Here is a 24,722-nt window from a genome sequence, read left to right on the forward strand (position 1 = left end):
AAAGTGCAATGGCGTGATCTCGGCTCACTGCAACCTCCACCTCCTGGGTTTAAGCAGTTCTCCTGCCTCAGCTGCCGAAGAAGCTGGGATTACAAGTGCCTGCCACCACGCCCAGCTAATTTTTTGTATTTTTAGTAGAGACAGGGTTTCTTCATGCTCACCATGTTCACCAGGCTAGTCTTGAACTCCTGACCTCAAGTGATCCACCCACCTTGGCCTCTCAAAGTGCTAGGATTACAGGTGTGAGCCACTGTGCCCAGCCGATTTTTTAAAAAAATATAAGATGCTACAGGTAGTCAAAAGAACAAAAAAACCTGGTTGATAGAGCTTGCTTTTACACAGAGAGTAAGGAGTAAGCTCTTAGTTTATTTTGCTGTTTAAATATGAGAGCAAAAAAATATATATATATGTTTATATATGACAGCAAATACATATATATCACTCGTATAGTATACATATTTACTCAGATATTAATAAATATGTGTATATATGTAATTAATTTCTAAGACAAAGCATGAAAAAATATGCAGTAACCAGGTTGTAATGACCATTCTGATTAAATGGGACCCCATTTTAGAGTATTGGAAAACATTTAATAAGCGATCCCTAGAGGTTCAGTGTTCTGCATTGGAGACTAGCCCTAGGTTTGAAAACCTAGTGACATAGGCTTGCTGTACAGAACAGTATGCAGTGTGTCAGCTGACACTGGTGTTGGTTTCACGATCCGAAGGAAATGGAATATAATTGCCGTCCTTGTCACACCTTGAGCATTATGGTAAGCAGATGCTTTCTGGTGCAACTGTTTGTAGTTGAACAGTGTTTATGACTAATATCTGCCATGGTTTTTAAGAGTGTTTCTAAAGGAAAGGGCAACTCTTGTCTGGCCTATTTTTCTATCTTCCTATTAAAAACTGTGGTATGACGTGGACAGAATGTAACTCTAGATGTTTACAATTAACTGTTTTCATTGTAATCTGTTTCTTGCTACTCAAACTGTGCAACTGTGGGATTTCTTATGTAGGATATCTGTAATATTTGTGCTGAGTCATTTTGAGTTAAGTGAATGCGGTAAAGTTCTATTTTTAGCCCGTCAAGGCCTAGTGAGGGCACTGGCTTAGCAGAACTCCCCATCACGCGCCTCTGTTTGGGTTATGCCCACCAATAAAGACTTGATTCCAGTTTAAATAGGACTTTGCTCACTGAGTAAATCTAAAGTTTTTGAGAAATAAGTTCACTTTTTTTGTCCACTGTAAAAAAATTTTTTTTCTTCCTGTGAGAAATTGAGACTCTTAAAAGTTAAAGTCTACATAGTGAAAGGTTATTTGCTTGTGCGTGTTTTCAACATTCATTTTTCTTTAAAGGTTGACTCTTATTTTTACCCTCCCAAATCCAGACTCTTCTATGTACTCTCCTTAAATTTTAAACTCCCAAGCTTTGTATAGAAGTCGATAATCTGATCCAGATGCTGAAAAGGAGACAAAGCTTTCACACTTGCAATATTGGCTTCGTTTGCTGGACCTTTGTTGTTGTTGTCGTTGTAATCATGAGTGTTCATGTTTCTTTAAAACAGAAAAAGAAAAAATCGCCTTGTTTTTTTCAGAGTGTGAGCTCCTAGAGAACTAAGATGAGGTTTTGTGATTTTCCTTCGTTTTAAGTCTGGTATAAGACCTTGCTCACATAAATATTGAATGCTCTTTTTGATGGTGACTGACTTTTGGTCATATGATGGACATTTAGGCCCTTAAATCTGCCCCATGAACAAGATGACACACCTTTGGAAAAGCAGAAGCTATTCTGGGAGGTACATGAATATGTTCACGTTTTATCGCTAAGTTTCATTTAGTATGCTTTATTAGTAATAAGCATGTATACTAATTTGTATCTACAAACCTGTAATTTTTAAACTGTAGTATTCACGTAAATATTGGTAATGTATTTATTTTGGAACATGGTTGATTTGTAAAACCTATGTATTAAAACAAAAGTATACAAATACCTGATTTGTACATACCTGGCTGTAACCTAATGTGTCTTTTTGTTGTCACGCAGAGCTCTGGTATCGAGACTTTAGTGGAGGAGCTCTGCTCCAGACTGAAAGACCTTCAGAGTAAGCAAGGTGAGGTCAAAAGCGCTGTGCACACACATGCCAGGATTACATTCCTGAGGAATCTGGATTGGGGAAAATCTTAGAATTGATCAGAAAAGAAAACCAGAACAAAGTCTTTGTGTCCAGTGTGTGTCACTAGGCCAGCCTCATGCTCCATCTGCAGCAATGTTAGTGGCTTCTGTGTCAGTTCCAGCAGTCACTCAGAGAGAGTCCTGCAACCAAGGGAGGGACTTAGTCCACAGGCGCCCTCAGAGATAGGAAACACTTCATGTTTTCTGTTTTTTGGGTTTTTTGTTGTTGTTGTTGGCTTCAAGTTGAAGCTCAGAGATCAGGAACAATATTGTCTCTTTCCTTTCGCCATCTTTGCCCCTCTGTTAATATCTGCCTGTTGATGTTAAGACTGCTAAATTAAGACATTAAATTAAGATGTTAAGACATGAATTACTTCAGGTTTGGAAGGGACTTCTGTTTTGACTCAACTTTTTTGGAAACACAGACTTGGCAAGTTTATTTAGTCATTTCGATATATGAACCCTCCTCATACTTTTTCTAACTTTTCTGCAATCTCTAAGAATGAGACCTTCATATTAAGGGTAAGGATCCTTGTTTCCTTACCCTCTTCATGGTCATTTTGCTGCCCACCAAACCTTGAGCCTGCCTCTTAAGGGCACAGTTTATTTGTAACCTAAGACAGTATCCTAGGCTAAACTAAAGGTATAGCCCTTTGTCCTATTTTAGTTGAAATAGCCCTTGCTCACCTACATGTTAAGTAATAGAGCAAATTGTAAGAAAGAATATTCTTTACAGATTAGTTTTAGTCAACATGAGTCAATGTAAAGTCTATGAGTGTAGAATTTTGTAAAAAAATATTTTTGGAATCTAAACAGATGTTCTGTCCTTCTGGTCTAATTAATAAGTACACAGGGGACTTCAATCTCTTAATTAAGTGCCTCTAGAGCACTGTATCAGTGACGAGATGAACAGCTCTCACCTCTTGGCCTAATGCTAATGTGGTTAACCGGAGAATTCCCTCTGGCACACTGAAAAAATAGATTTTTATTAAACAGACAGATTGGTCTCGAGTTTGCCTTTTAAACACCAAAGTCTCTATTTCTTGTTAAAATTAGTTGAGAAACTTTGAAATACATGGGCATTTATTAACTAGATATAAGACAAATCTTTCTGAATTTTTGTTTCGTAACAGAAGAGAAGATTCACAAAAAGTTAGAGGGGTCTCCCTCTCCAGAGGCAGAATTATCCCCTCCAGCAAAGGATCAAGTGGAAATGTATGTAAGATTGTATTCAGTAATAAAGTGTGCATTTGTTAAAATCAAATGAATAACTGCTACATGGTTTCCATTTTCTGTTTGTCATCTTGTTTAGTTTCATTATATATAATTTAAGACACATTTATCAAGCGCTTATGTGCTTGACACTGAGAATTCAAAGGTGAAATAAGATGGTTCTATCCTTGGTGTGCATATTCAATAAGTATTTGTGGAACAAATGAGTGAAACAAGGTTATTATTTGCTAAGTCTATGTATGTAATATTACCTTTAATATTCACAACAGCCCTTTGAAACAGCTGTAAGAAATTACGATTATCAGCCAGGCACAGTGGCTCACGCCAGTAATCCTAACACTTTGGGAAGCCAAGGCGGGTGTATCGCCTGAGGTCAGGAGTTCGAGACCAGCCTGGTCAACATGGTGAAACCCTGTCTCAAAAATTAGTCAGGCATGGTGGTACACACCTGTAATCCCAGCTACTCGGGAGACTGAGGCAGGAGAATTGCTGGAACCCAGGAGGCAGAGGTTGCAGTGAGCTGAGATTGTGCTATTGCACTCCAGCCTGGGCGATAGAGCAAGACTCTGTCTTATAAAAGAAAAAAAAAAGAAAAGAAAGAAAAGAAGTGATTGTCTATGTTCACAAGCAAGAACACTGAGTTCCCACTGTTTACTGCGAAGGGAACATAGGCAAATCCTTGACCTGCCAAACCTGCTTTCTAAAGATACTTTTCTTTTTTCTTTGTAAATAATTAGTCTTAAAATAATCTGCATTATAAACAGACTTCCCTATTATACATTTTATTTTAATCTTCTGAACCTCTGAAACCTAAGAAAAAAATGGCATTTCCTTTGTTTGTATAGACCTGTATTGTCCAGCACAGTAGCTGCAAGCCATGTGTGACTACCGAGCACTTGACGTGGGGCTGGTTCAAACCATGATGTGCTGTCAGTGGACAATTCTCATTGGATTTCAAAGGCTGTATATAAAAAAGAATGTAAAGTAGTAAACATTTTAAAATACTGATTACATGTCGAAATGATAATATCAGGAGTTTAGTTAAATGAAATATATTACTGAAGTGAATTTCACCTGTTTCTTATGTTTTTAATGTGCCTGCTAGAACACTTAAAATTACCTATGAAGCTCAAAATACATTTCTGTTGGTCAACTCTTGATGTAGACTGAGAAAGAGAATCAAGTTCAGGCCCTTTGAAAACATGGCCTTTTACCACTTCATGTGTGACCTTGAGCATTGCCTCTGAAACAACAGTCCCCTCCGTAGCCAATGTGACATTAAATTCTTCCTTTCGCAGTCTGTTCTGCTCTGAAATCTTCGGTGGCTCCCAGTTTCCTAGCAAATCAAAAACACTTTCTCATTTTCAAGCCCCCTGAAACCAGCCTCCCTGGCTTTTTGTACCCTGCGTTTCTAGTGATCGCTGCTCTAATTAGTTCTCCATTCTGTGAGCATAACGTGTGCCTTCGTGTCCTCACACAGGTTCTCAGGCCTCACAGGTAGTACTCACTAAACTTGCGGAATAAATCTGGAATTCCAAGGCTTAGTTGTGGCCCACTTTAACTGTTTTAGACCTCACCAATATCCTCTTTCTGAATACTTGAATGTGGTCATTCCTACCGTTTCTGAGGGCCTGCTTCAATGCCAGGCAGTATGCTAGCGGTTAAGAAGCTGCTTTTCCGACTCATTTTGCATATTAATTCCTTTACTCCTCAGAACTCTGAGAGGTAAATATTACTAGCTCTATTTTTTAGGTGAGGAAACTGAGCTATGGAGAGGTTAAGTAGCATGCCGAAGGTCACACAGCTAGTAAAGTAGGCAGAGCCAGTATTTGACCTCAGAGAATGTGGCTTTAGAGCTCATACTCTTGACTGATTTGCTACTGAGCTTTTCAACTGCATATATTTTCAATGCTCACAGTAACTTCATGAGGTAAGTCATAGGATCACCATTTTGCAGTTGAAGAAATAGTCCAAAGCAGTAAATAATGAGCTTAAAGTTGCAAGCAATAGTGACTTAGCTGAGATTCAAATCCAGATACTGCTTACTGAAGAGACTGCATTCTTTCTTCTATTATTTGTCCTTTTTGACTTCTTAATTAAAACGCAAACTTTGAAGATAAAAACTATCATCTTACATATTTTCTCAGTATTCTTAACAGTGTGTATCACAGTGCTGAGCAAAATGGTGCTTGATGCATGGGACTAATCTGAAGCATATTTTACTGTAATATAAATTATTGTAAAGTTAATGATTCTTGGATGATGTGAATGTTGACACTGCTAAAATGAAATATTCCATTATTTTGGATGGTAGTGTTGTTTTACTGTAACTAAAAAATCTGTATACTCATTTTTTGAACTCTTTACTCTGTTTTTTAGGTACTATGAAGCATTTCCACCGCTTTCTGAGAAACCAGTTTGCCTGCAAGAAATCATGACGGTGTGGAACAAGTCTAAAGTCTGTTCTTACTCTAGCTCTTCTTCATCATCCACAGCCCCACCAGCTAGCACAGATACTTCCTCTCCTAAGGACTGCAACAGTGAAAGTGAAGTCACCAAGGAAAGAAGCAGTGAAGTGCCCACCACTGTGCATGAGAAAACCCAGAGCAAAAGTAAAAACGAGAAGGAAAACAAATTTAGTAATGGCACAATTGAAGAAAAGCCTGCTTTGTACAAAAAGCAAATCCGACATAAACCTGAAGGAAAGATTCGCCCTCGCTCATGGTCTTCTGGCTCCAGTGAAGCAGGCTCAAGTTCCAGTGGGAATCAGGGAGAATTAAAAGCATCCATGAAGTATGTTAAAGTAAGACACAAGGCACGAGAGATTCGAAACAAAAAAGGGCGGAATGGGCAAAGCAGGCTTTCTTTGAAGCATGGTGAAAAGGCTGAAAGAAACATTCATACTGGAAGTAGTAGCAGTAGCAGCAGTGGTTCTGTCAAACAGCTGTGCAAGCGGGGTAAGAGACCTTTAAAAGAAATAGGGAGAAAAGATCCTGGGAGCACTGAAGGAAAAGACCTGTACGTGGAGAACAGAAACGACACAGAGTATAAAGAGGAGCCCTTGTGGTACACCGAGCCAATTGCTGAATATTTTGTTCCTCTGAGCAGAAAAAGTAAACTAGAGACCACATACCGAAACAGACAAGACACAAGTGATCTGACATCAGAGGCAGTGGAAGAATTGTCTGAATCAGTGCATGGTCTTTGTATCAGCAACAATAATCTTCATAAAACATACCTCGCAGCAGGTACTTTCATTGATGGTCATTTTGTAGAAATGCCTGCAGTTATAAATGAGGATATTGACCTCACTGGGACCTCATTATGTTCTCTACCAGAGGACAATAAATACCTGGATGATATTCATCTATCAGAATTAACGCACTTCTATGAAGTGGATATTGATCAATCCATGTTGGATCCTGGTGCCTCAGAAACAATGCAAGGAGAAAGTCGGATTTTGAATATGATTCGACAAAAAAGCAAAGAGAACACAGATTTTGAGGCAGAATGTTGCATAGTGTTAGATGGTATGGAGTTGCAAGGGGAACGTGCAATATGGACAGATTCTACCAGCTCCGTGGGTGCTGAGGGCTTATTCCTGCAGGACCTTGGCAATCTGGCTCAGTTTTGGGAGTGCTGTTCATCCAGCTCTGGTGATGCGGATGGGGAGAGTTTTGGAGGAGACTCTCCAGTTAGACTCTCTCCCATCTTAGACAGCACAGTGCTCAATTCACACCTGCTTGCTGGCAATCAAGAGCTCTTTTCAGATATTAATGAAGGATCTGGTATAAACTCTTGTTTTTCAGTGTTTGAAGTGCAATGCAGTAATTCTGTTTTACCATTTTCTTTTGAAACACTCAACTTGGGAAATGAAAATACAGATTCTAGTGCTAATATGCTTGGGAAAACACAGTCTAGATTGCTAATATGGACCAAAAATAGTGCCTTTGAAGAAAATGAACACTGTTCTAATCTTTCAACAAGAACTTGTAGTCCATGGTCCCATTCAGAAGAAACACGTTCAGACAATGAAACATTAAATATTCAGTTTGAAGAATCCACACAGTTTAATGCCGAAGATATTAATTATGTAGTTCCTAGAGTCTCGTCAAATTATGTAGATGAAGAACTTCTAGATTTTTTGCAAGATGAAACTTGCCAGCAAAACAGTAGAACTTTAGGTGAGATTCCTGCATTAGTTTTCAAAAAAACATCTAAACTAGAATCCGTCTGTGGTATTCAGCTAGAACAAAAAACAGAAAACAAAAATTTTGAAACTACACAAGTGTGTAACGAAAGTCCACATGGAGATGGCTACAGCTCAGGGGTTATTAAAGACATTTGGACAAAGATGGCAGACACAAATTCTGTGGCCACAGTAGAAATAGAAAGAACTGATGCTGAGTTGTTTTCGGCAGATGTAAATAACTACTGCTGCTGTCTAGATGCTGAAGCTGAACTGGAGACCCTTCAGGAGCCTGATAAGGCTGTGCGGAGGTCAGAGTACCATCTGTGGGAGGGACAGAAAGAGAGCCTGGAGAAAAGAGCATTTGCTTCTAGTGAGCTATCCAACGTGGATGGTGGTGATTATACAACACCCTCTAAACCCTGGGATGTAGCCCAAGATAAAGAGAACACATTCATTCTTGGAGGAGTTTATGGAGAACTCAAAACCTTTAACAGTGATGGGGAATGGGCAGTCGTACCACCCAGCCACACAAAAGGAAGCCTGTTACAGTGTGCAGCTTCTGATGTAGTGACGATAGCTGGTACAGATGTCTTTATGACCCCGGGAAACAGTTTTGCTCCTGGGCACAGGCAGTTATGGAAACCCTTCGTGTCATTTGAACAGAATGATCAGCCGAAGAGTGGGGAAAATGGGTTAAATAAGGGATTTTCTTTTATCTTCCATGAAGACTTACTAGGAGCTTGTGGCAACTTTCAAGTCGAAGATCCTGGACTTGAATACTCGTTTTCTTCCTTTGACTTAAGCAATCCATTTTCACAAGTTCTTCATGTAGAATGCTCATTTGAACCTGAAGGGATTGCATCTTTCAGCCCCAGTTTTAAACCGAAATCAATCCTCTGTTCCGATTCAGACAGTGAAGTGTTGCACCCCAGGATATGTGGTGTTGACAGAACACAATACAGGGCTATTCGGATCTCTCCTAGGACTCACTTTCGCCCAATTTCTGCATCCGAACTGTCCCCAGGAGGAGGAAGCGAGTCAGAATTTGAATCTGAGAAAGATGAAGCAAATATTCCCATTCCTTCTCAAGTGGATATATTTGAAGATCCGCAGGCAGATCTCAAACCTCTGGAAGAAGATGCAGAGAAAGAAGGCCATTACTATGGAAAATCAGAGCTTGAGTCTGGAAAATTCCTTCCCAGGTTAAAAAAATCTGGGATGGAAAAGAGTGCTCAGACATCACTGGATTCCCAGGAGGAATCAACTGGGATTCTGTCAGTAGGAAAGCAAAATCAGTGTTTGGAATGTAGCATGAATGAATCCCTGGAAATAGATTTAGAAAGCTCAGAAGCAAATTGTAAAATAATGGCACAATGCGAGGAAGAAATTAATAATTTTTGTGGTTGCAAAGCAGGTTGTCAGTTTCCTGCTTATGAAGATAATCCAGTTTCTTCGGGACAGCTGGAAGAGGTATGTGTGTGCGTATTGGTGTTTGACAAAAGGATTTGATCAGAGTTTAACCGAAGAACAGACATGTCAGGCAATGAAAGATAGGGTTAAATTATCGGGAAGTTAGCATAAATGTCTTCAAACTTAAATTGTTCTAATTTTACATGTAAGGACTTAAAATGGATTTGATATTTATAAATTTGAATTAGACAGTAGAGTTTTTCTGGAGAGAAAAAGCTTTTAAAAATCACAGGATGTAAGATTCCTATGTGTTGTCTTAAGATACATGTTATTGGCCGGGTGCAGTGGCTCACGCCTGTAATTCCAGCACTTTGGGAGGCCAAAGCGGGTGGATCATTTGAGGTCAGGAGTTCAAGACCACCTTGGCCAACATGGTGAGACCCTATCTCTACTAAAAATACAAAAATTACCCAGGCGTGGTGGTGGACACCTGTAATGCCAGCTACTTGGGAGGCTGAGGCAGGAGAATTGCTTGACCCCAAGAGGCAAAGGTTGCAGTGAGCTGAGATTGCATTCTGCACTCCAGCCTGGGTGAGAAGGTGAGACTCTGTCTCAAAAAAAAAAAAAACCATGTATTATGCTTAAAGCAAAAACCTAACATATAAGTGTTCCAACATTCAAAGTTGATGAATCAGGAAGTGGCTGCTATTAAAGTGTAGCAAGCCTGTCTAACTGACTCTTAGAAGTTGATCATTTTATCAAAACTTGTGTTTTCCATGTAAAACAAATTATATCTCTGTGGAGTTCTCAAAAATACATTGTGGTACATGTAGAAATTCACCCACAACCCAAATGCAACAAAATTGCTTCTAAAGAACCTATAAAGAGGTATCTTGCTTTATACAAAGTACATATTCCAGAAGCTGTGTGGGTTATATGTGACGGCTATGGAATGAGGATAATATTAAGTTTTGTGAATGAGAGTCATTGTACCCCTCCACTGTATGCCCAAGAAATGGCTTGAGGTTAAACTGATTGTACAAGAAATAACACTTAAGACAGTAACCTGTTTCACAAAAAAAAGCGTAGCAGTCTGCCCACTTTTCCACTGTTTTCGATATGTGAGTGCCTGGCCTTTCTCCAGAAACAGCTTATTTAATTTTGTTTTTGTTTTTGTTTTGTTTTGGGGACAGTGTCACTCTGTCGCCCAGGCTTGAGTGCAGTGGTGCGATCTCAGCTCACTGCAACCTCCACCTCCCAGGTTCAAGTGATTCTCCTGCCTCAGCCTCCTAAGTAGCTGGCATTAAAGGCATGCACCACCACGCCTGGCAAATTATTTGTATTTTTAGTAGAGACAGGGTTTCACCAGGTTGACCAGGCTGGTCTCGAACTCCTGACTTCAAGTGATCCACCTGCCTTGGCCTCCCAAAATGTTGGGATTACAGGCGTGAGCCGCCACGTCCGGCCAAGCTTATTGAAAAAAAGAGATGGAGGTGTTTAGAAGTCATGCTACCTGTGGCCGGAGAGCAGATGAGTGTTGCCTTTCCTCCCAACTGTCCTGCACACCCTCCCCTCTCCTGTGCACCCAAAATGTACAATTTTGGATTGTACATCCAAATCCTACCCATACCGTGAGACTTCCTTCGTATGCCACCTCCTTCACTGACACTTTTCCTAATTCCCTCTCTCCCCTGCTCCAGCCCCACTCTGAATCAGAATTAATTTCGCCCCTCTCTTAATTTTCATGCACTTTATGCCTCTTTTTGATTGCATTTTCCATTTTTCATGAGTTATTTATATCCTGGACTATAAGTTCCTTGTGGCTGTGGACCATGCCTTACTCATTTGTCCATCAGAGTGCCCAGGTGTGGGGCTGCTTGCCTGTGATTCTAGGAAGCCCCCAGGTGACTTGAGAGTCATTGCTCTAATCAGCTACCTAGAGACCTGTAGAGGATGAATTTAATCCTATTGAAGCACTGCTAAGAAAAAACCCAGTAATGTTGTTAGCCTTTATCTGTTTGTTTATTGCCCCATTTTTCATCCTTAAATACTCCTTCATGTACTTTGTATTTCACCTGGTTCCAGATTGGGAAGAAAGAAAAAGAGGAAAGAAGCAAGATTCTACATACCACTACCATATTCCTTCGCTTTCTAGTATGTTGATGTATTTATGTGTTATCAGAATTCTGGGTTTCCTTGAAAGGTCTTAGCCGCCAAAAACATTCCCAGAGGACATTTTGGGATGGTCTGATAGTTCAGATGTTGCCAGCACTGCTCTCTCGGCAGCGTTGTTACAGTTCAGAAGCCGGGTTCAAGCTTACTTCATAGATTCATCTGAGATATAGAAGAGGCTGAGAGAGTGACCTGAAGGGACAGTTTGGTACCAGCCTGGTACTAGAACCTGTATCTTTCTGTTCTGTCACATTGTTTGGTCAGTTTTAAAGGTGCTTTTAAGAGGATGTGCTTCCGACCCTCTTCCTGAGTCAGTCCAGTCTTTTCAGAAAGCAATCTGGGAGGCGTGTTTGAAGATCAGTAGAACCCCATCTATTTCAGACCTAGATGATGAAACTGTAGGATTTCCAATAGAACTGGTGTCTAAGAGCATGAAAATATGATTATTTTCCAAAGTTTAGTGTAGTTCAATTCAGCAAACATTTAGTGAATAGCTGTTTACATGCCTGTTGCTAACATAGGTGTTCTGGGTGAATGAGACTTTGTCCTTGCCCATACAGAATTCAGTGTAGTGAAGATGACCAACTTGTACCATGTTACTTCTTTTAATTGAAGCAGGTAATTTATTCATGTGGTTCAAATTCAGAAGTTACAAGTGTATATGTACATACACAGTGAAAGGCTCCCTCCCCGGCAGCAACCACTAGTGTGAGGTCTGATGTATTCGCCAAGGATATTTTTTGCACGTATAAACAAATAAATGTTCATATGTATTTCTTCCTATATTTTCTTTTTACTGAAATAGTACTTTATTGTAATCACCCTTCCTTTTTTTATTTTCTGCATACTATTCCATTGTATGGATATACCATAATCTACCTAGTCAGTTCTTTATCTTTTAGGGCATTTGACCAATGCAGTTTTAGGTGCTGTAGGTAGAATGGTGGAGGGGAGCACAGAATGCTGTGGGAACCTGCAGGAGAACCCTCCTAGCCTGTGAAGGTTGAGGAAGGCTTCTTGAGCGTACCTGAGTGTCCAGAGTAGAAGGAAGGAGGCAGGGCAGTCCAGGCAGAAGGAACAGCAGAAGCAAGGGTAAAGAGAGTTGAATCTGCTGATGTGTGCAGGGCAGCTGTGAACAGTTATCTCATGGTCTCTGGAGTATAAACCGTACAGTTAAGAGTAGCACAGATGAAGCACAGTGTGCCTTGGCATCTGTACATACATTGGTGGTGAAAATGTTCTTGTTGTTTCCTTGGTTGCCAACTTAGTACCAAGCACCTTGAGGCACAGAAAATAAGCAAAAGACTTACTTGCTGTCTTCAGGGAATTTCAGTCTACTCAGGAGAGGAGCTCACTGTGCTGTGGAGGTCAGCAGGTCTGGAGGGACAGAAAGGCTCTGATGAGTAAAGAAGGAGTGGGGGTCAGGGGTCTTCCTGGTGATGGGCCACCCAGCCCATCTATGTTGAGGCTTCTGTCACCACTATCCTACTGGATGCCCATGTAGACCTCATGCGGTAGGTGATTTTCCCCACTTCTGAAGACACATAGGCTCTAACAGGTGAGACAGCTGCCCCACATCCCAGCGTGAGGGGCAGGCAAAGCATTTTCCGCCGCTTTGCACCTCTGTGAACTGAGGAAAGCTCACACCAGCAGTTCTGCGTTTCATTTGTCTCTGTTGCACTCAGCATCTCTTCACTGATGTTTCTTTTCTTCCTTCCCAGAGAACAAGGTACATGGAAGTCTTGCTTCTCCTGGTGTGACCCAAATGAGAGCTGATTGTGGCAAAGGGGCAAGATTCCCAGAGTCAAACTAAAACCAGGCGCCTTTCTCATTACCCAAACTAGGAGTATTTTGTGAGAATGTAAAGCTTGGAGCCTTTGTTTCCTTCACCCAGCTTCCACCTTCTAAAGAATTTCTGAAGTTTACTTCTGTTGCTAAAAACATTTCTGGTTAGGCTTTTGGATTAAGTTTATGTCTTCTTTTCACTGTTTCATTCATTCATCAGCTATTTCTTATGTACCTGCTCGGCCAGGTACTATTCTTGGTGCTGGAAATAAGTAACAAAGCTCTCGGTGCTGGTGGAGTCACATCCCACCTTGGGGAACTGACAATAAACATGTTAAGTTATATAGTGTATTACAACATAAATGCTGTTGGAAAGGAGGAGAGCTGGACGAGGGGCATTGGGGTTGGGAGTGATTGCAGGAGTTTGCTGTGTTACGGGCAGTATGAGAACAGGCGTCCTCGCCAAGGTGCAATTTAAGGAAATACTTAGAGGTAAGAGAGTGAGCCGAGAAGATGCCTGGCAGGAGAGGGAGGGCAGCACTGAGGCTGCTGCTGTGCCTGCCTGTCCATGAGAGCGACGTTCTGATCTGCTTTCAGCTTCCTCCATTGTCTCTTCATTCTTTTCATTCCCAGCTACACCAGAAGTTGAATTAATACATTAGATGGTGTATTAGATGAACATAGCATGATCCAGCCTAGAAGTTACAAATGGCTGAGAGGAGAGATGTCATGACAAGATGCATATTCCTTGAATATGTTTACTGAAGTATAAAACGGGACAAATAAGTCCCTGCCATAGGAACTGACATTCAAATGGAAGATGCAGAAAAAAGACCCCCAAATTTATGGTAGAAACTGGTGTGCTCTTCACAGTGGTTTCAGCAAGAGAGAGAGAAGAAATGATGTATGAGATAGTCAGAGACTGTTGGCCTGGGGAGACTTTTCTTTACGTCAGCCGACACTGAGTATCTACTTTGTGCGGGGGCCCTGTACTTGGAGATGCAAAGATGAAGAAGACATGGTCCCCTCAGGAAGCTTACAGTCGGGTTCTGCTGGGATCTAAACTCCTCTTGGTTCATGCTGCCCCTGCTCCCCAGGTGCCTGGCCCCTCCAGCCTGCTTTCCCTGACCTGTCCCATCCCCCACCATGAACTCACTGCCTTTCTTGATGTTAATCCTCAAGAAAGGATGAAAAGATAAGCAGTATATTTAAACTGATCATTCCTGCAAAGAGTCTTCTTTCTCAAATAAGAGCCTGTTAACCTCTAAATCCATTTATCTTCAGTAGCACCTTAGGGAGCTGATGGAGAGAGTTCTGACTGGGGCACCTTCCTTGCTCCCCCTGAGTAGCACTAAGGAATCTCACAGGACAGGCTAGACCTTTCTAAGAGGTCTTAGAGTGTAGGGAATTGCATGCCAGGTGCTGTTAGCCACCTTGAAAGAACTGCAGGCCTTGCGTGGTGCCGCCTTGTTTGCAGGAAGCCCAGCCCTGTCCATTCCCCTGGACCTAGCATCTGTTTATCCCAATTTTTATTGTCAGGATAAGCTGTAGGAGAAAATAGCAAAGGTTAACTTGACTTCTCTGGGTAGACAGTACAATTCTCCTTCAGTTTCTGACTTAGGAGTGTTTCCAAAAAGTTAAGTGAAAACAAAAGTTGGAAGTGTTTCCCTTTTAGTTACATGACAAACACTCAGTACTGAATTAAACAGTTTTAGACCCATAAATAATTAAGTTAAAAGTGTAACAAAATCCTATTAGGAAATTGATGATCCATTTGTTTCTAAAACACTTTGGATTTTAAACTTGAACACATAATGAAATGTCTTTCAAAGCAGTGACGATGGGTGCAGTGTTCACAGGCCTCTCCACTGAGCAGGTGTCTACTGGAATGCAGCATTAGGGGATGTGGGTGGTAGAAAGATACAGTGGCCAAGCCTCACCCTGGGCGAGCGAGCTGGTGGCAGGCTCACCCTCTCAGGCACAGTGAGGAAGGCACACAGAAGGGGGCTGCCCTGACTGCTAGCATGCCAGGTATACACGGTGACTGAAGCTGCCACAAGTCTTCTACTGACCACACTACAAGGACTCTCCTTGGTCGCCAGTGATAGCTGTTGTCTGTCTGCCATTGGCCACACTATCCAGTTCTCACTGGCCAAGCAGGTGGGGCCCAGCCAGGACTTGAGAATCCCACTGGGTAAGGATGGATCCTGGGTTCAGGCTGGGTCCCTCTTCTGGGCCTGGACAACTTCCAGATGTGAAGGATGTGAGTCTCTCCTGCTCTCAGGAGTCATTCTCATCTCATTTGGTTGGCTGTCTCCTATTTAAATTTGAATCATGGAATTTGAATTTGTAATTTGGTTTTAACCTTAGTTTCCTTCTGGTTCGCACCTAAGCAAGATAATTTTAAGACATTTAGATCAATAACTCTGCCTATAAGAATTTCCGTTGGGCCAGGGGTGGTGGCTTACGCCTGTAATCCCAGCACTTTGGGAGGCCGAGGCAGGCAGATCACCTGAGGTCACAAGTTCGAGACCAGCCTGGCCAACATGGCAAAACCTTGTCTCTACTAAAAATACAAAAATTAGCCAGGGTGGTAGTACATGCCTGTAGTCCCAGCTACTCGGGAAGCTAAGGCACGAGAATCATTTGAACACTGGAAGCAAAATTTGCAGTGAGCTGAGATCGCACCACTGCACTCCAGCCTGGGTGACAGAGTGAGACTCTGTCTCGAAAAAAAAAAAAAAAAAGAATTTTCTTTTATTCCATTTCTTCTTTGACTTACTTCTGCCTGAGTATATGAGAGAGAAGAGGGTTCCCCCTGTTCTCTTCTGAGCACCTCCTGCCAGTGAAGGCTCAGGGCTTCCCCGTTATCTCTGTGCACTTATGGAACCTGGAAGTTTGCCTTACCTGGGAGCGTTTTTATTACATTATATTTTTGGCTTGTAAGAGTTTTTTTGGTTAAGATTTTCAAGTCGCTTCCCATCTAAGTACTTCTTAAGCAATACTTTCTACACTCTGAACATGCTGGCTTTTAAAATGCACCTTTTTCAGAATTGTATAAAAACTCACCAGTTGACTGGGCATGGTGGCTCATGCCTGTAATCGCAGCACTTTGGGAGGCCAAGCTGGGCAGATTGCTTGAGCTCAGGAGTTCGAGACCAGCCTGACCAACATGGCGAAACCCTGTTTCTACAAAAAGCACAAAAAATGAGCCAGGCATGGTGATGCCCACCTGTAGTCCTAGCTACTTGCAAGGCTGAGGTGGGAGGATCACTTGAACCCTGGAGGTGGAGGTTGCAGTGAGCTAAGATCGTGCCACTACACTCCAGCCTGGGTGACAGACCCAGACCCTAGCTCAAAAAGAAAGAAAGAAAAATCCAAAAACCTCTCCAATGTAAAAGTTGTGGGTTTATAATCTATAAATAATGCTTGAATATTCTTCCTCTAACTTGAGAGTTGATACGCTTTTTTTATATTTGGTTTAATCTAAACAGTTCCCTGTATTGAACACTGATATACAAGGAATGAATAGAAGTCAAGAAAAACAGACCTGGTGGGAAAAAGCCTTGTACTCTCCTCTTTTTCCTGCATCAGAGTGTGAAGGTAAGGAGACCTCTTTAGTTCATTCATTCATTCCAATCTGTAATTTATTAAGAGCAATAATTTCTTTTTCTATGAACATCAGTCCAAGAAACATTTACCAAGAGGTTTCTGTGTGGGTGGCACTGTGTCATGCGCTGGGACACAGACGAATGAGAACTGGGTCCTGCTCTGAAACAGCCACAACCTGCTGGAGGGGAAAGGCATGGAAATACATCCAAGCATTACTGACCATGGATGAGATGTGTATAAGCCACCATTGAGTCACAGAGGAGGAAATAGCGGGCAGTCCCTGTGAAGAGAGTTGCCCGCACAGAGGCAGGAGGGTCGCAGCCAGGGGAAAGCACAGGGCCCCATGGCTTAGCTGAGGCGGGAGAAACAGACATGGCAGGACCCTGTCGGAAGGTTTGAGGGCTTGGCTAAGTTAGGTCCGGAGAGACAGGGCAGGAGGCTGTCAGAAGGTTTGAGGGCTTGGCTAGGTTAGGTAGCATCTAACACGCAGGAAGGGAACGCCGTTCACAGAATTTAAATTGGAGGTTGTCAAGGTCCGATGTTGTTGAGAACAATTCTAGTAACAGAGTGGAAATGGAATTGAAAAACTGAAGGGTATTGGCCAGGGTTTTAGGCTCTTGCAGTAGTTTGGGAGCCATAAGCTAAAGGGCTGGACTGAGGTAATAATCACGGGGACAGAGAAAAGGAAACAGGACCGAGAGGTTTTGTAGAGGAGGAGCTTGTTGGATGACTTTGTGTGAGGAGTAGTTATGGGAGTGTAGGTAGAGAGGGAGACAGGAGTGGGCGCTGATACGGTGAGGAAGATTTTAGTGTAGGGTACTTTTTGAATGGGCAGTCTGTGAGGCCTTCCAGGTAGACTCCCAGAAGTTATTTAGAAACCCTGACTGGAAATTTTGGGAGAAGTAAGAACTAAGGATGCAACCAGAATTGATTAGCTCAGGAGGTTCAGCTTGTCCAGATTGTGGTCTCCTGAGCTTCTATTGGCTACCACATTTATTCAACGGCAGCCTCCTGTCAGAGCCCTGAAGGGGTTTTGCAAATCTCTTGCATTTAAATTTACGGGTTCACGTTTGTCACATGCCCTCAGGTAATTTGTAGTTAGTGTGGAGCCAAGTGACTTCTCTCACTAGCTAGGACGCCTGTGCTGTCCTCGGAAAGCTTTCCTGGCACTCCTCGGCAGCATGAGCTGTACTGATGGGGTGGAAGGCCGGATCGGCCAGGGTGACTCTAGGAGTGGAGCGTGTGCGATTCTCTGGTCTGTAGCCACAGACAGCTTCGCAAGACCCTGCCTTCCTCCTTCCCAGAGGTTCAGCTGGGGTATAAGGAGAGTGTAGAACTGAGTCTTCACTGTTAACGTCTTCGTTGATTGAACAGCATTTATTAAAGACCCATTCCTGCTGCCGCCCTACCGTTGGCTCTTATCTGGACAGCCTTGATGACGTGCAAGGCGCTCGCAAGTTTTATATAATTCCCACAAGAACCTTAGGAGATGCCCCCCCGCTGGTTTTCAGATGAGGAAGCTGAGTCTCAAGTTGAGTACTGTAATTTGCCCGAAATCACAGTTAACTGTTAAGCATGGGCTAGAATCTAGGTTGTGATTCTTGTGGTCCAGAAGTTTTGCCCTGTACAGCAGCTGCCTGCACTTGGTACCAAGGTTGATGCCAGGGCAGTAGGAGCACAGACCTTCCCTTCATGTGTGTTGAGTCTGGTAAACTGGGCAAGTGTAAGACACAGACACAGTTAATGGAATGCAGGTGGGATGTGGCCAGAGCTGGGCCACAGAGGGCCTCTGAGGAAGAGCTAGCAGGGAGAGGAGGACGCCACTTTGTGGCGAAGAACCAATTCCTTGCAGTGGCATAGGATGATTTTCAAAACAGAGTTCATGTTTCTTTATAAAGGGCAACCTTGGCACCCTTAGTCCAGTTTTCTGTCATTAGTTAGTAAAGAATCCAGTTCCAGCTCTTAGCTCTAGGTTCCTGGTTATCTGTACCTCTCTTAGCAGGTGCCGGTGTTTGTACGTAATACTTTTGTTTTTACGGTGAAGTGGTAGAGAGAGACTCTTCAGTGCGTAAATGCTGGTAATTATTTCTTTTGAATGACCTTTAGCTCACAGTGTGAGTTAAGTCCCTGCATATTTGCCCTGTAGCATCATGAAGCATCCTTCTTTAGCTTCTGTGGGTTGGGGTATGTAGTCTCAGAAGGATAGCCAAGAAAACAGGTAGTCACCCACTCAGCAGAAGCGGTGGGGACTCCTGATGCTTCTAACGTTGCATATGGTTCGTCACAAGCAGGTGCTGCTCTGAGCCAGGGGTTGACCTGGGAGCTCACAGCATCTCTGGAAAGGAAGAATAGCATTGTCCCCTTTACAGTAAGGGGGACAAGAGGCTCAGAAAAGAGGCAGCTTGTGGAGGTACCCATATAAGAAAGCCCAAGCTTTTTGCAGTCTGCCACCTGCTGGCCTTGCTGTGTATTCGTGTGTGCATCCATTCAGCACTTGGGTTAGGCACCGTTCTAGACTCTGGGGATGCATCGGCAGACAGATCGTGTCCCTGTCCTCCTCCTGCTCAGGTACCTTCTCAACAGGGACTTAAGGAAATAGGGCACACACCATGTGACAGCTGGGGCTGCCTGCTGGGAGAGGTGCCAGGCAGCAGTGGCTTGTGCAGGGGAGGAGTGCATTGGGTATGCCCCAGCATGACTGGCAAAGAGGGGATGGCATGGGAGTGTGGTGGGGATGAGGCCAGCCAGGCAGCTGGGAGCCAGACCACAGAGGGCCTTATAGACTGTGTGCACCAGCAGTGCTGTCCCAAACAGCAGTCTCCACAGCTCACGCCCCTAGGTTTTCAATGCTTTCAAGACTCAAGTAATGTAAGTGTCTGGATGACTTTAGCATTAAAAACAGAGAGTCCTGCAGGGAAGCAGTATAGACAGTCGGTGAAGGGCTCAGGATTGAGAACTGTATTGGAATCCAGAGTCTCTTTCCCCAGCTGTTAGGCTTTGGGTGCTGACCGAACCTTTCTGTGCCTCTCTAGTCTGTATGTATAAAAGGAGGCTAGAGGAGTGCCTTCGTTGTAGAGTAAAGTGCCTAGAACAGTGCCTGGCATGTCATCATGGCCTGAAACAGGGTGGCGGTCAACTTGAGCATCATGAAAACTGTCAACAGCAGTTCAGCATCACCTTTTCCAAGTACCCTGTGGCACAATAACCCTCTTGTGTGTACAGAATTCCTAAAGCAGGAAGAGAAAATGAAAGAGTGGCATGTGGAAATGGGCCTGCCTGCCTCTGAGCATATCCTCATCAAGGAAACCATGTCCTCCCCACTCCATGCCCCTCAGCCAGTATAAGTGGTGGCCACATGGAGTGGGCCATGGAGTGAGAGGTCAGCCAAGGAAAAGATGCCTCCTTAGGAGAGATGAAGCCAGCCTCAGCAGAGGACACAGGGCATCCTCCCCAGCTGCCCTAGGGTGACCATGCCTCCAAGCCTGTGGCTTTGATCAGCAGTGGTCATAGGTGCAATGTGTGTGCCAGGCACTGTGCTTGCACCTCTTTGAATTTGCACAGAAATGTAGGAGGGAAAATGGTGATGTTCTCATCTTAGAGATGAGGATACTAGGGCTCAAAGAGGTTAAATAATTTGCACAAAGTTACATCACAAGTAAATAGCATGACCTGGAATTGACTGAAGTCTGTCTAATCCCAGAGCCTGGGGTATTCTCATGAACCTCAACTAGTAACTTGGAATTCTTGGAGCCATCAGAGTGAACAGAAGCTTGTGGAGAGTCTTCCATGTGGCCAGTGCAGCTGCAGGCAGCAGCCCAGCGGGGTCCAGGTGGTCTTACCCTTGGCACAGCCTCGCTACCCTGTGCCAAGGTAGAAGGGCGCAGCAGTCACTTGCTCCAGCCTTGTCCTTTGGGGTGTTGTGCAAGGGGTAGCCATGCCATCTCATCGAACTGCCTTGTGGTAACTCTTATGGCAGGGGATGGGGGCTGTGATCTGCTTTTGAGGATGTAGATGCTCAAGGGTGTTAAAGGACTTTTGCACCATGAATGTCAAAGCCAGAGTCCAAAACCCTGGCCAAGTTCCTCCTTTTCCTCTGCACTGTGCCTCTGCCCCAGCTGTGTTTCTCATGGAGGTAAGGGGAGTAAGAGGCTGTTCTGGATGAAGACCAGCAGTTCTCAGTGCATTAGAATTGCTTGGGAGCAGTTCTGCCTTTCAGAAAGTGCCCAGCCCCTGCCCGGGACAGTTCATTTGGAATCTCTGGCAGGAGTCTAAGCCTCTCTAAAGCCCCCGGATGATGAGAATATGCAGCCAGGGTTGAGAACCACTGGGCTCATTGGATTTATTTGATTTCTTCTCATCCCAGTTTCTTTCCCGTTTTGTGGGCCGTTTGCCTGATGGAATCGCTGGCACCATTTCTTTTCCCTAGTCATAGATGAGATACATGGTTCAGTATGTTGTTGAGCTGAGGAAGAACACACAAGGACGTGACCCTGTGTTGTTTCTCCATTGCGTTCCCTCCTGTCTGAGCTGCCTTTGTTCTTCTGTTCTATGAGCGTGCTATGATGCACCGTCTGTCTCCTCCTTCCATTTGTCGTGGAGAGCACGGGCCCTGTGGGTCTCTCTGTCCTATGTTCCCAGGGCCGATCACATTACAGGTGTGAACAGAAGCTTGTCCAGTGAATGTCTCCTGGTAGAGTAACAGGAGTATATGGTTATGCTGGCCTATTTTTTTTTTTTTTTTTTAACTCACTAAACCAAGAATTTTTGTCAGTGTAGCGTTTTTTTCTCTTACACACCTGCCTGGCTGTGCTTTCAGTGATGACTTAAAATCTCCGAAGGGTTGGGAGACCTAACTGATCTAACTTTTTAGTGAAAATGAAACAAGAATGTATGTTTCATAACTGTGTCTTAATGGAATTTCCCCCTTTCCCTCTTTTCCCTTCTCCATTCAAAATGATTAAGAATGTTACACAAATGCCAAGGGAGAGAGTGGTTTAGAAGAATGTCCAGATGCTAAAGAGACACCCAGTAATGAAGAGCGCCTGTTAGATTTTAATAGGGTAAGTGGACTGTCCGCCTCCTCCTCATTAACTTACAAACAGCCACCACCTCCACTTGTCCCTCTAGTCAAAAACCTGGGAGTCATGTGAGTGGACCCCACCTCCCAGGAACCAGCCAGGTCTGCGGGTGCAGACTTCCTCTTCTCTGGCCTTTGTTTTGAGTCTGCATTATCCCCGCCAACCCCCTTGACTGCTGACTGCCAGCGCTTCCTGAAGAATCCCCAGCTCTCTCCCCAGTCTTGGCTCCACACTACTGCCAGAGGGCATTGTATTACAAATGCAGAGCTGGCCCTCTTGCTCCTTGGGTGGGCACTCTTTTCATCTTTCTTTTTTCTTTTTTTTCTTTTTTTTGTTTACCTAGTAAGTGGGAGACCTAGCCTTGTTGTCTTTGAAAAGCGCAGCCGGAGGCAGCCTTGCCAGTGTGCTTCTTGCCGCTGTCCTGGCTTCTGCAGAACCATCCTGCCCCGTCCGTGTCCTTGCTGCACTCTGTGCACAGCTCTTCTTGTTGCAGCCAGAGCATTTTCCTGCGTTCAATTTCTGCTTGTCTGCCTCTTCCACAAGCCCTGGGCACCGTGAAGGCGGGTGCAGGGCCTGTGCCTGGTTTAGTCTAGTCTTAGACCTTCCCCAATTAAGCAGGCAGGCAGGCAAATGAACCTAAGGAAAATTCTTTTTCTTTAGTATGAATTGTCAGTGTATTAGGGTTCTCCAGAGGGACAGAACTAATGGAATAGGTATATATATAAAGGGGAGTTTAGTAAGTATTAACTTGCACAGTCACAAGGTCCCACAATAGGTCATCTGCAAGCTGAGGAGCAAAGAGAGCCAGTCCAAGTCCCAGAGCTGAAGAACTTGGAGTCCAATGTTCGAGGGCAGGAAGCATCCAGCACAGGAGAAAGATGTAGGCTGGGAGGCTAGGCCAGTCTAGTCTTTTCACGTTTTTCTGCCTGCTTTATATTCTAGCTGTGCTGGCAGCTGATGAGATGGTGCCCACCCAGATTGAGAGTGGGTCTGCCTTTCCCAGTCCACTGACTCAAATGGTAATCTCCTTTGGCAACACTCCCACAGACACACCCAGGATCAATACTTTGCATCTTTCAATCCAATCAAGTTAAGACTCAGTATTCACCATCACACATCTACCCCTTGTCAGTGTGAACCCATCTCCTGAAATTATGCATAATCTTCAAATAAAGACAATAATAAGGTCATAATTATACCTAACATAATATAGCTATCCTTCATACAACCAGAAAAGCACCAATCCCAAACCAAAATACTATTACATAGAGTTAACAATACTTAAATGCTGATATGTGTCAGCCGGGCACAGTGGCTCACACTTGTAATCCCAACACTTTGGGAGGTTAAGGTGGGCGGATCACCTGAGGTCAGGAGTTCAAGACCAGCCTGGCCAACATGGCAAAACCCCCTCTCTACTAAAAATACAAAAATTAGCTGGGCATGGTGGTGCACGCCTGTAATCCCAGCTACTTGGGAGGCTGAAGCAGGAGAATTGCTTGAACCCGGGAGGTGGAGATTGCAGTGAGCTGAGATCGCGCCACTGCACTCCAGCCTGGGTGACAGAGCAAAACTCCGTCATTCATACATACATACACACATGCACACACATACATACACATACATACATAGATAAATCGTGTCGCATTATAAAGGACAAAACAAAATGAGATTTTCTCAGTACAAGTGTATACGTGCACAAACATGTTTTTAACAAAAGAAGGAGGAAATACTGAAGACAGTTACAGTCCGGGTTTCTGCAGCTGGTCACATGGTCGGAGCTGGTATTGATGCCTACCTTCTTCTACTACCCGTTCTGTATTCCCTTTACCTTCAGCAAGCACCTCAGCAGGTCGTGGTTTTTTCCTGGTGGAGTGACCTAAACCTTCATTCCTGAAGAGTCTGGGCCGTTTGTATCCTGTCTGGATGGGGCTGTTGTAGTTTCCCATTAACTTTAATCACAGGGCACGTGATCCAGTGGACACTCAGTATTAACCACCAGTCAGTGTCCGTTCAGGTCCTGTGAGAACTGACTGCCCAAGCACCTGTAGCATCATTATCCACGTCCTGCTGCCCACTGACCTGTCCGGCTCCACACGTCAAGGCAGACGTTTGAGGCCCCCACCAGCTCTCTCCTCAGTGACTAGTTCACATCATCCTCCCAGCCTCAAATCCCAAACCAAGACGTGTTCCCCAGTCCTCTCTCTCATCTTCCACACACAGTCCACCTGCCAGTCCTGACCGTTCCACCTCTCAGCCACTTCACATCCTCCCACTTCTCCTCCTCTCCATCATTACCGGTTTGTTCAAGCCACTGGCCCTGCTCCTGAACAGCTGCCATGGTATGTTCGTTGTCCTTCCTGCTTCCGTCATGCTTTCCAGCCTTCTCTCCACACGGTAGACAGATTGACCTCGTGAGCAGTAGCTTGTTTAGTCCTCACAGCAACCCTGTGAGGTAGGTACTGTAGTCATGCCTGTGCTGCAAAATAGGAAACTGAAGCACAAAAACATCAAGCGCCGTGTATCCAAGGTCAGAGAGCCACAGATTCAATGTGGACCGGAACTCTGAACCTCAGCAGTCTGCCTCTAGGACCCATACTGCTAACCATGATGTCGCTTTGCTGTTGCATTTGAGACAGATCCAAACTCCCCGCCACGCCTCTACAGCCCTGTATGTTTTGCCCCCATCTGCCTTTGACCTCCTCTGCCTCTGCTCTCCCCCTAGTCTGTGTGGCTTTTCTGTGCTTCTGCCTTAGGGGTTCTCAGCCAGGGACAGTACTGCCATGTGGAAATGAGGTGGCAGTGCTGCTAGTTACTATGGCACGGTGAGGGGAGCTTTGGTAATGACTGTGACTGGGGAGGGGCTACCACTGCGTCTAGTGTCCTGGGGTCCAGAGATGCTGACTGTCTGGTGTAGCGGGGACAGTCCCACACAACAGAGTGTTGGCACCTCGGCATGGCTGGCTTCTCAGCTGAGCAGGCCTCTTCTCAAAAGAACTCCCTTCCCAGCCACACCCATCCACAGTGCCCCCCTCGCCGTCTGCACCGTGTCACTGCAGAAT

The 24,722-nt window shown here is 44.1% G+C and overlaps 1 protein-coding gene across 1 annotated transcript in view; it reads left to right on the top strand.

Annotated features, from left to right (window-relative positions):
- The window catches only part of KIAA0232 (KIAA0232 ortholog), a 59,275-nt gene that overhangs the window by 30,766 nt on the left and 3,787 nt on the right, over positions 1–24,722 (top strand). Inside the window, exons 3-7 of the mRNA XM_012002158.1 lie at positions 2,050–2,116; positions 3,312–3,393; positions 5,791–9,073; positions 16,465–16,573; positions 21,545–21,642. Coding sequence (XP_011857548.1) covers positions 2,050–2,116; positions 3,312–3,393; positions 5,791–9,073; positions 16,465–16,573; positions 21,545–21,642 — 3,639 coding nt within the window. The remainder of the gene's footprint in view (positions 1–2,049; positions 2,117–3,311; positions 3,394–5,790; positions 9,074–16,464; positions 16,574–21,544; positions 21,643–24,722) is intronic.

This window comes from Mandrillus leucophaeus, unplaced genomic scaffold, assembly GCF_000951045.1.
Source record: "Mandrillus leucophaeus isolate KB7577 unplaced genomic scaffold, Mleu.le_1.0 Scaffold68, whole genome shotgun sequence".
NCBI lineage: Eukaryota > Metazoa > Chordata > Mammalia > Primates > Cercopithecidae > Mandrillus > Mandrillus leucophaeus.